General features: G+C 41.9%; 1 protein-coding gene across 2 annotated transcripts in view; it reads right to left on the minus strand.

Annotated features, from left to right (window-relative positions):
- Positions 1–617: 617 nt before the first annotated feature.
- Positions 618–14645, minus strand: part of STAT1 (signal transducer and activator of transcription 1) — a 39438-nt gene continuing 25410 nt past the window's right edge. The window contains exons 15-24 of one of the 2 annotated variants that reach the window (XM_024563939.4): positions 13750–13833; positions 13201–13299; positions 11974–12109; positions 10519–10568; positions 9730–9824; positions 8848–8993; positions 7124–7309; positions 6077–6152; positions 5083–5185; positions 618–1693 (exon numbers count right to left, since the gene is read on the minus strand). In XM_024563939.4, coding sequence (XP_024419707.1) covers positions 1679–1693; positions 5083–5185; positions 6077–6152; positions 7124–7309; positions 8848–8993; positions 9730–9824; positions 10519–10568; positions 11974–12109; positions 13201–13299; positions 13750–13833 — 990 coding nt within the window. In that variant the 3' untranslated portion in view covers positions 618–1678. The remainder of the gene's footprint in view (positions 1694–5082; positions 5186–6076; positions 6153–7123; positions 7310–8847; positions 8994–9729; positions 9825–10518; positions 10569–11973; positions 12110–13200; positions 13300–13749; positions 13834–14645) is intronic. The other variant, XM_024563940.4, reaches the window with a different exon arrangement.

The following is a 14645-nucleotide window of genomic DNA, read 5'->3' on the forward strand; positions in this document are numbered from 1 at the left end:
TGAGAAAACGCTGAGCCTACACATAACGCCAGTAACCTTTAAAATCTTTATACCAAATGCTATTAATAAGAGACTAACACTAGCATTTTAACACTTCTGAAAAGTAAACAAAGTCTCTTGGCTAGTGTGGTATGAAACCATGCCAAATCATTCTCAAAGGACAAAAATATGCCCAATAGTTAAACATCAGCAATTACAAACAATTTTGTTCATGTCTTTGTTCCTTCACCACTTCAATAAGTCAGTGCAAACCCAGCCAGGTTTATGTCATTTTATGTAAGAAGAACTGGGAGGCAGCCTTAATATGTGTTCAGTACAAAGTACCATGGTGCATATTTAGTGCAATACATGTACTTTAGCTTTAATTTCAGAATAGACATCAATAAAACTTTACTCCCACCAGAACAATACACATTCGCGTAGTGACAGTGGGATCCTGAGACGCGGCCATAAAGGCGGCAGTCCGTGCAGGGAGCCTGGGAGAAACATGCCCAACCCACCCCCCCCCACACACCACTTTTCTGTGTCAGTACTAAGGAAGGAAGAAGGTACATAACATAACACACTTCACAAATACTGTTCAGTCAAAAAGAGATTTAGAAAAGGCACAGGCCAGATAATGGAACCATTTGCAAATGTATTTGTCATAGAAACACATTTAAGAGTGAAAAACATGAAATTCTGAACACTTACATAGGACGAGTTTTCAAGTTATTCATTTATGTTATCTCTTGCTAATGATTTTTTGCTTAACTATTCTTTCTTCCCAATTTGAACATTTTATGACATAGTAAATACCAGGTAATAATAATAAAGACAAATTAACCCATTTAAGAATATCAGTTACATTTCTGAGTTCATCTACATCTATGATTAATTTCAACTTTTGAAAAAAATATGAATATTTGCCTTGAGAGAGTTGTTCGTGATAGCCTGGCTCCCTTGATGGAACTGCGAAGGCAATTTCATTTACCAGAGATCGTGGAGCCTTCGCGATGATCACTGGTACTTCTTTCTATTGATACTAGCCGACACCATAAAGCCTTACACTCGGGAAAGCTAATTCTCTCAAGAGAGAAAATTTGTCTTTACCTTTCAATGGCTAGTGTGGAAGATGTAATAAAATACATAATACAACTTTTCTGTCCAGATACAGGATGGCTCCCTTTGTTAAGAGTTGATGTAATTCTAGATAAACTTAACTTTGAACTATTTCATACGAAACCAGTGAAAAACTTGCAGCCATATTTCAAGCAGAGAAAACAAATAAGAATTCTCCAGAATTTGCCAGTCCTACAGCAAGAAGTTCCCTAAATAACCATGTGATCTATCCTACAACAGTTGGGCACTGACTTTACGTAAAGCATAAACATCTCACCTTCCCAAAGCACAGTCATTCCAGTTGTCCTATTTTGGGTGTATCTGCACGTTTTTCATTTGTAAAACCCACTCTGCGGAGAGTTTTCACTTTTACCTTTAATTAGATGCATGAAGCCCTTCAGAGTAACAGATGTTTCTGAATTAGGGAAAAATCCACTTGCTATCAACAGGTTGCAGCAAATTTGTAGGCCTTTCTTTCATTTCCCTAGAAATGCAGGATGTGAAGGAACTGAACAGCAGGAGGGAATGCCAGGTGGGAAGGAAAGATGTCGCCAGAGAAGATGAGGAAGTTCATGCTCTATACAGCATTCATCTGTAAAAAGATAAAATGCCGTTAAATGTATCATAATGATCTTGTTAAATGCAGATTCACATACTTAACATTGCTAGTCTGTTCAACAATGTAGTAAGAAGACACTTCCAACAGCACATAGCCAAGGGATTAGAGGATTTTTAGCATGTGTTATCATTTTTTCCTGGACTAAAGGAGACCTTTTATATCCTCCAAGCTGATGGATTATTCTCTGCAGCCTGCTGGCTTAATTCTGTTAATCCATCCAGGCTACATAAAGCTTTTTGTTGTTATGCAAGTCTGGGGACAGAGCATTGGAGGCAAATCTGCTCATGCAAAATAAGGGTGAGGCAATGCTCAGCTGTATGCCAGACAGAGAGAGGGATGTGGGAGAAGTGATGGATTTTCCTGAAAGGCCACTCAGCAGGAATAACAATTGAATGTCTTTCAGGTGGAGCTAGAGAAATAGAACCGTTAGGAGCCCCTTCACCTCTCCTAGCGCCTCCTGCTCAGCTGCCTGTGGGGATGTGTATGCTTGCTGGCATCTGTGAGTGGAGGCTAGGGATGCCGCTAAACATTCTCCAATGCGTATGACAGCCCCGTACAGCAGGGAATTGCTCAGCCCAAAGTACCACAAGAAATACAGCACTAGACTATAAGCCTCTTGAGAACTGCATCCATTTTTTTTTAAATCTCAAGTGCTCAATAGTGGGTGGTACATAGTGAGCCCTTAGAAAAATTATTTTGGATTAAAAGCACATGAAGATTTTGGCCCTGTTTCAGTGTGGCTGACACCAAAAATGTGTAGTTAAGATGGGAGATTTTGGACAGGGAGAGAGAGCCTGGATTCAAATCCTGTCACCCTCTCTTATTAGCTGTGTAATAAGTTATATTAACTAACCTCTCCAAATCTCAACATCTTTATATATTCAAAGAAGGCTAACAGTAGATAGCAAATAGATTTGTTCAAAGGATTAAATTGGATAGCATATGTAGAATGCCTAGTACACAGATGGAAAATAGTAAACAAGTAATAAATGTTCCTGTTATTATTATCATCAGCTTTGACCAAAGGCCTCTAGGAGAGGTGACTGGCTTTCAAGTCATGGAAGAGGAAATGCTCATTGTACAGGAAACCCAGACCAAACAAATACTGAGGTCACGCTGTAGAAAACAGTGGTGCTCTGTCTCTCTTGGACAGTCTCCTCAGCAGCATGTGACCCTCCTGCTCCGGAGGTGGCACGGGCACCTGCCCCAGTATCACCCGAGTCCAGAGCTGCAACCTTCAGCCATGACTGAAACCAGCCAGCTCCATGAGAGGTTGTTCTATTTCAGAGCATATGCCCTAATTCCAAGAGTGGGAGCTGAACGGAAACCATGGCTGAGGTTACAACTGCACACAGAAAAGGGGGATCTACTCATTTTGGAGACGAATCCAACTTTTGTCTAACAAGTGCTGTACCCGTATTATAGCCTCTTTTTAGCTCTTTTAGCTTTCTGTGGCTTTAATTTAGAGATATGGATGTGTGTGTGTGTGTGTGTAAAACAGGTTTATTTTATTCTACGATTGAAATGAATGAAATCCTTTGGAATGGAATGGGATGGCTCCAGGGGACATCCAGAGACCAAAACCCATTTCCTAGGATTTATTTAAATTGCTTTCACAACGTCATTCTGAGAGCACAGGGAAAGCAATCACACTGCTGGCACAGATGGAGGAAACTAATCCATCGTATTTTCTCAAGGTCACAGGAAATAATAGTGATGACAGAGTTAGAATTCTGATGTCCAAATCCCAGCACAGGCCTCTCACCCAAAGGCAACAAAGCCTTTGTCATAGTACATCAGAATAAAACATACTGAGTCCTGTGCAAACAGTTCATCCAGGGTGCATGTTGGAAAGGAAGCGAAGATGAGCCTTTTGTGGCAGGCGCTCTAGAGACACACTGGGTAGATTCACTATTTGTTCCATCACTTCCTGTTGGAGCTTAGTCAAGTTACCTAATTTTGGGGGCGCTCTTTTTCCATACCCATAAAAATGGGAATAACAATAATACCTAACTCAGAAGGTTGTTGTGAGGACTGAGTAGGTTATTTCCCGGGGAGTGCCTGGTATACACTAAGTGCTTAATAAGTGTCTCCTATTAGTGGTAGTGAGGATCCTGATGACGCGGTAACTTGCTCAGGAACAACACAGGAGGTTTAAAAGGAAAGCAGCCTGGTTTTTGGTTCCGTCAATGTGTCTTACACATTCTGAATAGGTGTTATACTTATGCCATTTTTGTGCCAGGCTTATGAAGCACTTTAAAACAGAGTTGGGGGGGGGGACATTCTAAAAGAGGATTCAATTTACACTTGTTAGTAAGAACGTAACTATTTTGCTATTACACTAAGCATTTTTCTAAGTAACTTTTTTTCCTCCTCAACAATAGGAAAGGCATAAAAAAGGATAGTGTAAGGATTTTAGCCTGTGCTTCTTCAGGTGAGGAAAAAGATCGAAGAAAAAAGTTACATGCCAGAAACTTAACTGGAAGCAGATATTACCGATGTTACACAAACGCACTCCCTGAACACATGGATCTGTGACCCCTGACGCGTGAAGAGCAGACCCTCTCCCCACCTCTCCTTCCCTTCCCTGCCAGCCTCCCTCGTTACTGGTCACCGAGGCTGTGCCAGGCACCAGGCGCACAGAGATGAAGAAAGGCCAGGAATGACACAAACAGGATTTTTTGGAAGCATGAAACAATTTTTTTCAAAATGAACTGAAATTCCTTTATGTAGAAGAGAGCTTAAAATTTTTAAACAGCATCAGCAAAAATCTGGTTAACCAAAAAAATCTTTAAGAGGACGGACTTGGACTTCAGGCTGACAAGCAAACACTCCTATTGGATATACTGGAAAACACTCTCTGGAAGAAGACTCGCTCTCACCCTGATACTCATTAACTGTTTCACTCCTGGAACCTTTTGCTCCTGGCAAGCCCTTCAGGGCTGCAGGTGTTAGCAGTGCAAATTAGTTCTCAAACACAGAGCCTGGGAAATTGTTTCACTGCTGCCAGCTGAAGTCTCTAACATTATTGTAATTACCAAACAGTCCCTCCCTTCCTAAAAATAACACTCCTTCAGACACAGCACTGAATTAACAGGCCAAAGGAAAACATTTTCTTATCAGAGAAATCTTAGTTCCTTAATGTTACGAAATTTCACTTAGTTTTTGGAAGGTGCTGAATGCCAGGCACAAAAATCCTGGTGATGGTGCAGCTTTTTTAGGCACAGCAGGCTCCAACTTATCATAGCCAATCTAAAAAACACCTTTCTTGGCTCTGCCAGAGGTTCCCTCTGATATCCTGCAACAGGGCCCAAGGTCGCCCAGCACCCTCCCAGTCTCAGACATTCCCACCTGCTACTCACCATAGTGTCGAATTCCACAGAGCCCACGAACCGAGACACCTCGTCAAACTCCTCAGGAGACATGGGGAGAAGATTGTCTGTGGTCTGAAGTCGAGAAGGGTGACTAAAATGGGGAGAAATGAAAGGGGAATGTTAACACCTAGACCATGAATCAGTGGTGTCAACTCACACATTTCATCTTTGGCCTGTGATTAAATCATCACCTTATATTTTTATTTCAGGTAAATGGGTCTTCTTATAAAATGCATTTTAATTAAGTACAGATCACAGGAGGTTCCTGTCCCCAGCCCGGCCCCTTGGGGAATGTATTAGGCCCTAGAGATGCGAGAAAGAAATAGCCAGACTGGAACCTGCACCGCTTCTGCCTGGTTAACTCTGGGTGTGAGCCGTGTGGGGTGTGCGATGCCAACGCCTCGGGCTGACCCTGGCCCAAGAAGCACCAGAGAAATGTCTGGGGAGTCCCTCATCCCTACCTTGAGGTGTGTATGCAGATAAGGCTGCTCCAGAGTGTTTTTACATGAAGGCTACATCCATTCACCCCAAGACAGTGCTGCAGGCCAAATTACTGACAATGACTTTTCCAAAATTTTTTCTACCTTTTATAAAATGAAACAACAAAATAAAAGCAAGCGGAAAAATGTATCTCAATCATTACTTTGGCCTTTTGTAGATTGAAAGAACTACTTTCCCACTCTGATCAAGTTTTGTTCATTTTATTCACACTTTTTCAAAGTATCAGTTTGGGGAGAGTTTATATACCTTAAATACAACTTTGGTTTTGGGTTTTGGTTTTTTTTTTTTTAATAAAGGCAGTAAAATGCTGACAGGCAGTGACACCGGGATCTCTAATTAGGATCTTTCCAACAAGTCCAGCTGTGATGGCGGTGGCAGCAATTACAATGGAAAAGCAAAGTACCAGCATCTTCAACAGGCCCCAGCCAGGAGCAGGGCTGGCTTGAGGCTTTAAACATGGCATTCTTCCGTGTTCACTTACACTTCAGACACAGAAATCAATTCAGTCTTGATGTATCCAGTTCCTTTAGGGCCATCAAGTTCCATTGGCTCTGCTGCTAGAAGCAAACACACCGTATACACTTTCCATTAGCAGAAATCACACACAACAGTCAACTTCCTCTTTGATCAAAATTTTACTATTTTTCTTGATAGTCAGGTTAGAGTCCTATAACTTTAAGGGGTTACGACCTCCCTGACTAAGTAACCTGAAATTCTGGGTAGAATGTGGAAACAACTGGAAGAAAAGGTGAGTAAAGTTTAGAACAGAAGTCAAGCTGAGTGGTTTCTCTTTCCACAGCTGAAATCCTCCCGAAGTTGGATCCCAAAATTTGCTAAGTTATATCTAGTTTTACGGTCCTACCCTGGTTGCTGTAATATACACAGCTGTCAAGCTGGGGGCGACTTCTCCCCCAAAGTGATTGTGCTAATGTTGAGATTTCTGATTCTAAAAAATAATTAGTTTTGTTGGCATGTTCCAAAACCAGATTAGCCTAAGTTGAACTTTCTCAAATTCCATTCAGTGGCGACAGAAAAGCAAGAGACCTGTGTTCTCAGCCTAGGTCTGCTTTTAACAATAATCACTATTAACAATATGACCTAATAATGTATTGGGTCACTCTAAATGAACTACTGTACTTCTTCTGGGCCTCAGTTGCCTCAATTTTATAGGAGCAGGCTGGCATAAATCAGTTGGCCATAGTGGTCTTACCTTTCACTCCTTTCCATGTGGAAAAGGTAATAATGTAAGAAACATACAGAACCAGAAATGAACTTTTCCAACACCTCTAAAATAAGAAATCATTCACTCCTTTCTGACTAGATATTTCAGGCCGAGTAATGCATTAGGTTACAACTGCACCGTCTTTATGCTTTTCCCAGTTGGAAAGAAAGCGGTGGGTCAATAACACAGCACGGGCGCGGCGTGGGCTGGCCCTGCACTTACAGGAAGGAAGAGCAGTGCGTCACTTCACCCTGTCTCCAGCAAAGCTTTGGACAATGACAAGATGACAATACAATCACCACTTACCTTCCTTTGGCCTGGAGTAGTACTTTCCAAAGGCATGGTCTTTATCAATATTTGGGTAAAGATACTTCAGGGGATTCTCTGGAATATTTTCCGCGGCCATGACTTTGTAATTGCGAATAATATCAGGGAAAGTAACTGCAGAAAGTTCTTTCTTTGTGTAGGGTTCAACTGCATGGAAGTAAGGTTCTAAAAAAAAGGAAAGTGAAGTGAGTCCCCTGGAATATCCTAAAACAATAGAGGGAAGAACAAACACAGCAGAATGTATGGATTTGAGAGAAACTGCTAAGAACTAATCACAGTCTAGGAGCTGGAACACAGATAGTGTACTGCTTTATTTCTAAATGAACTATAATCCTTTCTTAAAACAGGAACAATAAAGGCAGTCATTACTATCAATAACATTGTATTTGTCACTATTTGCTTAGATTTATAAACACAGCCAAAAGAAGTCTGATAAACACCTTTAAAAGCATGCATCTTCAATGGTGTGCCGCCCACGGGCAGGTAAGTAACTAATTACTAATTGGGTCGTCTTGACTCAAGCCGTAAATTGTTAAAAGATAAGCTCACTTTATTTGTTTTTCTTTTCATATTGAAAAGTATAACTTTTTATTAAAATAAACAATGACAATACATGGACGACAAGTTTTAAAACAAACAAAAGATCCTATTCGCTAGTTTTTTCTCTAACCCTTACCACAATTTAAGCCACTCCTTGTCTTATTCCCAGACAAGGGAATTCTAATTCTAATCATGCTCCCTAAGTGATCCAGGATCTCGACATGCCTGAGGCCACTGTTTAAGGCCCTGGGAACTCTGCCCTAGAACTTCAGACTACACTGGCACCCTAAAGCTTTGTAGCTGGCAGTGCTTAAACCTTCAGGTTGCCAATAGTTTTCTTCACTGTTACCTGGTTTGCCAGCTCCATCTCTCAGCCAGTTCAGGCAAGAACCAGGAGCGAAAATGAAAAGAGCAGTCTCTAGCATCTACTGTCTTTCATTTGTTTGTTTTCAACCAGAAGAATAAATAAATAGACCAAGAAAAGTATCCCATCTCTTTCCATCTTCCCACTGAAAGCATAAACTTCAGCAAACGCATCAGCTTTTCCTCCAGTCCTTCAAACAGAGCAAACTACAGGCCACACTAAGTAACTAGCTTGTCTATTGTTCTCCCGATAGATATCTATCGGGAGAACAATAGTTCTCTGCTGTTCAGTCTTATCCCCCAAACCAGTATTTTTCAGTCATGGATTCATTTGGTTAAATAGAAACCCAAGACATAACAAGGATGAACTTGCGACTGCTCTGTTTGATGGCAGGGTGGAGGGCTGCACTCTGGCTGCAGGACCCCTCTCGGAGAGCCTGCCTGCATCTGTGCCCTTCAGGCGGCCTCTCCCTCAGTGGGGCTGGAAGCTTATGCCTGTGCAAAATGGGTTTCCTACAAGAATGGGCCATCAGTCATACTGACTCACATCTTTCATCTACAGGTAACAAACCAGAAAAAAGGAAAGACTTTGACCTTGTCATTTAAAAACCATCACTTGCAAAATATGTTCCAGGCAATGAGTTACAAATACGCATGGTGATGTATTAAACCCTATCTGAGAGGCTCAGCTGGGGATAAGTATAGGATCTATGATTTTATGTCAAAGCTCAATATTTGTATGAGTTGATTTGCAGAGATAAAGAAGGACTTTGTGGGGGGCGTGTAGTGCCTTTGCTCACCGCCTCCGTTCTGGGACCGCTCCACCCATGTGAACGTGATGGCCCCTTCCCGGCAGCTCTCACTGAAACGCAGCAGGAACGTCCCAGGCTGCTGGTCCTTCAGGAGAGCGCGTTCTCGCTCCTTGCTGATGAAGCCCATAATGCACCTTGATGAGAGGGATGGAGGTATTTTGAGGTTCAGTTATGATTTTAATTTTCATGTTAACTTTCAAATCAAGATCACTAGAACTTGACAGAAGAACATAGGCTAAAAATGGATAGACTATTTTAGTTGCTTTAAAATCTAATTGACACTTCAGGAAGGATTTCACTTATACATATATATGCTCATTAATATGGGACCAGCAGAATGCTATGGATGATCAATAAATACTTGCTGGATGAACGAGCCTTTTATTTTGGCCAGGAAAATGTCTGAATGTATGCATATTTTACACTGGAGAAGAAGACTCAAACAATACATACTCGTATTCTAGCACTTCCGATCCAGTTAAAGCCTTTGTTGAAATATCAACTAATGTGGAGACTAAGTTCGATAGAAATAATTTACTGAGCTAAAAAAGTGTTTTCTTCCTTTCTTGGGGCAATAATTTGGGTGCTTAAGACATTTTTGTGGAATGAATGAATGCATAAAAGGCATTCGGAGTTTTTCAAATTTAGCTTTCAAAATACACATACATATACTATGAAAGTATAAGTTCAATCTTATGAGGTTCCACTATCATGAAGCCCTGAGGACAGCCTGTAAGCATTGTTCCTGTGAGAGGCACACAAGTCTTGGCAACAGTGAAGTCTGTCTGGGTCAGGCTGGTGTCAGCCATGCAACAAGGGGAGTGTGTGCTGAAAGTATGTTTCAAAATCTCATCTGTCAATGGCCCTTACCCATCATTCCAGAGAGAGAGCAGGTGTTTTTTAATGAGTTCAAGGATGCTTTCAATCCAAAGCCAGAAAGGAAAATTTTTATCATTTATATTTTCCTGCAAGTAAACATGAATACACATTAGGAACAAGGAAATCCAAAATAATAGTGACTTACCCTTCCTCCTCCCACCACTGGATTTTAATTTGCAAAGACTGCCTAACTGCCAAAGCTGCACGCTGTCCTGCACCGAGTAGTCCCTCCTCTCTTACTGGTACCCAGAGACCAAGCTCTCCATTTCCTTAGCTGCTTCCCTCTCCAAACAGTAGCAAGCCAGCCCGGGAATGGCCTCCAGGGTGAATCTCAGAACAAAACCTGCTCTCGGACTAGTAAAATACAGTAGCGCAAGCAAGCTCGTCAGCACTGTCTGGTGATTCCTTCCAACTGGTTCCTCTGCTTGAACTGGCTGGGGGAACTCATCAGGCTGCCAAACCATCTACACCAGCACAGAGCACATATTTCTCATGGACAGGGCAAAAATGCTGCCAAAAGGGGCCCCTGTGAGCAAACAGAAGGCTCATTTCGGATGTGAAAGAATGTTATCACGCAGGCAGGCACTTCCTGTCAGACTCACACTTGGAGACCAACCTTCTGTGCTGAAGGAAAGTAAACAACTTGCCCTACGGGGTCCCTGGGTGAGGCGAACAAGCCAAAATAAGCAAGCAGTTAAGGAACTACCATGGTGAAAAATACGAGAACCTTAGCAAAGAGCAAAACAGACTCAGAGAGAATAAAATCCAGACAGTGCCCACCTTACAGAACCTCGTCCACGGAATAAGACCATCGGGGCCAGCATTAGGACCTAAACAAATAATAAGATTTTTTAGGAAACAGAAATCAGTTCTGAAGCTTTGGCTGGACTAATTGCTTAGCTTTTGTGTTTGCTCTCAAAGAACAGAGCCAGCACCCAACAAAAGAAGGTTGTATGTACATGGTAGATATTCTCAGATACACTAGTGCTAATTAATCACACCTTCTGGAGAAGTCTCAATTTGGTTCCTCCCTGTGCAATATCCTCTTTCACTTCCTCCCTCTCCTGCAAGAGGGTCTCCTCCACCACTGATCCTGCAGTTCGTTTTTTTTTAAATTCAAACTAAGACCAAGATCATCCCTAGGTAATCTATTTAACTAACATTTGATTCTATAAACTTGTTTTAAATACTAATTAGGCATTTCCCTTACTCCTTCTCTAAAAAGGACATGGGCTCAGGAAGGTCATTGAAAATCAAAAGCTGAGTGAGGGAAATGAGAGGGGAGGAAGCCTAGGGGTTATGAGCTACACAAATGAAAGCGGCCCAGGCCATCAGAGGTGGTGAGCCCATCTCTCCACAAAGAGAAACATGAATAAGCCGATACATGACAGAAAAGATGTCTTTCTTAATTCTCACCAAGTAAAGAGATGAAATATGGCAATTTCTTACTTTTTATTAAATAGTACAAGACATCCATGCTAACAGCCACCATTCAAGAGAAGGCGCTGCTGCGCCCCATCTGGTTAGGGAGAGCCTACTGGCGCTTGCAATATACATGCAGCTCTGCTGTGCAAAAAGCAAATCTGAAAAAAGGTTGCCTGTGAATTTTTAAAGAAATAGTGTAAATACTCCCATTCATCGATGACCTTGAGACTAGCAGGTCTTTTATCTGCTTAGGGTGGGAGACTGATTGATCCATGGCGTTAGCTACTGAAAAGGAATTATCTACTATGGCCAGGACCTGCCCAGTCAGATAAAATTGCTGGTCAAGGGGCGTCCTGATGTGGCCAGTGTCTCCCATCTGGGCCACTTGAGGCAGAGCCTTTGGCGTATGCTGTCCCGTGGGCACTCCAGGACCTTATTCTTCCCACGTTGGGGACTTTTTTCTCTCCAAGGTTACAAAGACTTCACTTTTCTCATCGAGGAACTTATTTTAGACACAAGTAATATATTTTACACAATGCAAAAATCTTTCTCTTAGGGGCCCTGCCCAGAAATATTAACTGAAATAATGGAAAGTGATTCATTTCAATCTTCCATCAGGTCTATATCTCTTTCCAAGGTGAGGTAAAATGCAGTGCCCACTCAGCCATAATAAGCTGTAGCTGGAAAAGCCAACAGAGTTTAACATTCTTCTTCTTTGAACAAAATAGGGAGCAAAGAGGAGAAAGGAGCAAGTAGAGATATTTTGTAAGTTGCCATTGTCATATACATAAAAAGTGAGTATGCTCATACCGAGAAGCTTCTCTCCCAGCATGGTGAGCTGGTCCACATTGAGACCTCTTTTGGTGACAGAAGAAAACTGCCAACTCAGCACCTCTGAAAGCTGAGACCACCGTGCACAAGGCGGGTTCAGGAAGAAGGACAGATTCTAGAGAGAAAACCCCCACAAGTTAGTGGCTCCTGAGAACCACCAGTCACAAGCTAGGCACTAAAACATGAACCTGTCCCAAAGTTCCAGTTTCTGTAACACACACGAGTTTTCACGGTAGGCAAGAGAGATATAATTGATTCTCATTATTTGCAGATTCACACCTAGGAATTCATCTACTCCCTAATATTTACTTGTCACTCCAAAATCAAGTGTCACGGCACTTCCGCACTCATTCGCGGTTGTGCCTGTGCATGAAGTGGTGAAAAATTTGAGTCAACCAACAGTTTCCAGCTGAGGTCAAACAAAGCGGCACTCTGCCTTCTTGTTTCATCTCTCGTAGGATAAACAGTGTTCTCTCTGAGGTCTATTTAAACGGTGCCATTGTTTTGCACTTCTGTGTTGTTTTGTTGGTGATTTCGTTGCTTACAATGGACCCCAAGTGCAGAAGGCTCTCTAATGTTTCTGAGCACAAGAAGGCCATGATGCGCCTTAAGAAGAAAATGCATGTACTAGATGAGCTGTGTTCAGGCATAAGTTACAGTGCTGCTGGTCATGAGTTTGATGTTAATGAACCAACACATATGTCAGATTGGGCGTCTTTAGACAGATACATATACAAGAAAGACAAAAGGTTGTGACCAGGGGCTTGCAGGAACCTACCCCCATATTTAGGGTTCAGTATTTGCTAAACGAGTGTTCACAGTGACTAAGGGACTTAAGTACAGTGAATAATGAGAATTGACTGTAATTAATCAACAGTATGAACGCACACTCTAAAAATGAACATGTTTGTTTAGTGGATGTATACATTTTAAAGAAATAACAATAAAGGAACTTTTCCACAAAAAAATTATATTAAATCATCTATTGCCTGTGTTTATTCACACAGAAGGAAAGTCATAATTCTCATATGAAACACGTACCCACACTTCACTTTTCCAGAATTACTTAAGATCCTTGGCAAAGCACTTGAATTATGCCACGTGTCCCTCAACATCTGGCCCTTAGGGGCTCTCTTGGATATGCAGAAGCTAGAACATGGGGTCGTTGCTTGCCCCCGAGTACAAAAGTAGATGTGTTGTCCATACCCTGGGCTCTGTCATCAGCATGTTGTACCACAAGATAGAGGCCCAACCACTCGGGAGCTGGCTGACGTTGGAGATCACCACGACGGGCAGAGAGGTAGTCTAAAAGATGACAAAGACCGTGAAATCCTCTGAATCGCAGATATATCAGCTTGAGATCACTGTGCAGCCTCAAAACTAAGCAAGGGATTATTTGTAAATGTGCATATATTTTATACTCGAAAATTAAAAATGTAAAGTTATGTTCTTTTGTTCATCGTTTAATTTGTTTTGGATACATCTTTCAGTTAAGAAATGTCTCAATGCTTCATATAAAAACTAACATAAGATAACTCAACCAAAACACTTAGCGTATAGGATTTGAAAGTTAATTCAATTATCTAGCTTCATGAATCATTAAATTAAGATAGTATTAGCTGGGAAAGATCATCTTTTTACCAAAAAGGTAAATAGAGTAAACACCTCTCAAGCAAAAATTAAGAAATAAATACATGTAACAGTTAAAAGGAAAAATAAATAAAGTTTTCCACAGCTAGATCATGTAAGTCTTACCTCAAGGTCAATGACCAAGCCAGGCTGGCATAACTGGGTTTCAAAACTAAGGGAGTGAAGCTCTTCAGTAACAATGAGAGGGCCCTTAAAAGAAAAAAAGGGGGAAAGGAACAGAACGGTTCATCCACGAATCCTGTAACCTTCAGGCGTCTAATAAGCACTGCAACCGGCTGCAGAAAGTCTGGGCCCAACCAGCTGCAGTTCAGAAAAAGACCCCAATTTCTCATCATCTATCCCAGATTTGATTTGATCATTGCAAATATCTCAGGGTTCTCTCAGAAATAAGATTTCTGAAATTATGGCAAGGATTACAGATTAAGGAAGAGAAATGTCAACAGGGAAATAGCAACTTCTAACTGGTTTATCTGTGTGACCAATGCCTTCCCGGCCCTCAGCTCCTCTCTGCAGCCAGGGCCCCACCAGGTGTGGGCTGCACACCTCCAGCAGGTGTGATTACCTACTGGAAGGGCTGATTTGCATAAGCCTGGAAGATCATAAAGTACCTTGACTAGGGGGGAACTGTTATTGTTTTCCAAGCGCCTTCCTACATATTAGCTCATGCAAGCATCACAGCAACTTAGAACCAGAGAGGTGCAGCCCCTAACCCTGCTCACAGGAGAGGACACTAAGTGAGGTCACAAAAGTAGTAAAGGTCCAAACCATGGCCAGACAGCGGCATGTTGGCACCGCCCAGGCCAGGGCCTGTCCCCCTGTTCCCCACGACCTCCACTGGTTGTGGTGAGGAAGCATGGCGCACTATAACATTCCAAACCAAAACAACTGCAGACTCTATTTTGTCCCTGTCCATAGTGCATTTTTGAGTGCATCTCAGACATAACTCCTCAGGGATCTAGCTCTAAAAAAGAAATGAACAGAAAGACCACGTCCCAGGGTAG

The sequence above is a fragment of the Desmodus rotundus genome, chromosome 2 (assembly GCF_022682495.2).
Source record: "Desmodus rotundus isolate HL8 chromosome 2, HLdesRot8A.1, whole genome shotgun sequence".
Classification (NCBI taxonomy): Eukaryota; Metazoa; Chordata; class Mammalia; order Chiroptera; family Phyllostomidae; genus Desmodus; species Desmodus rotundus.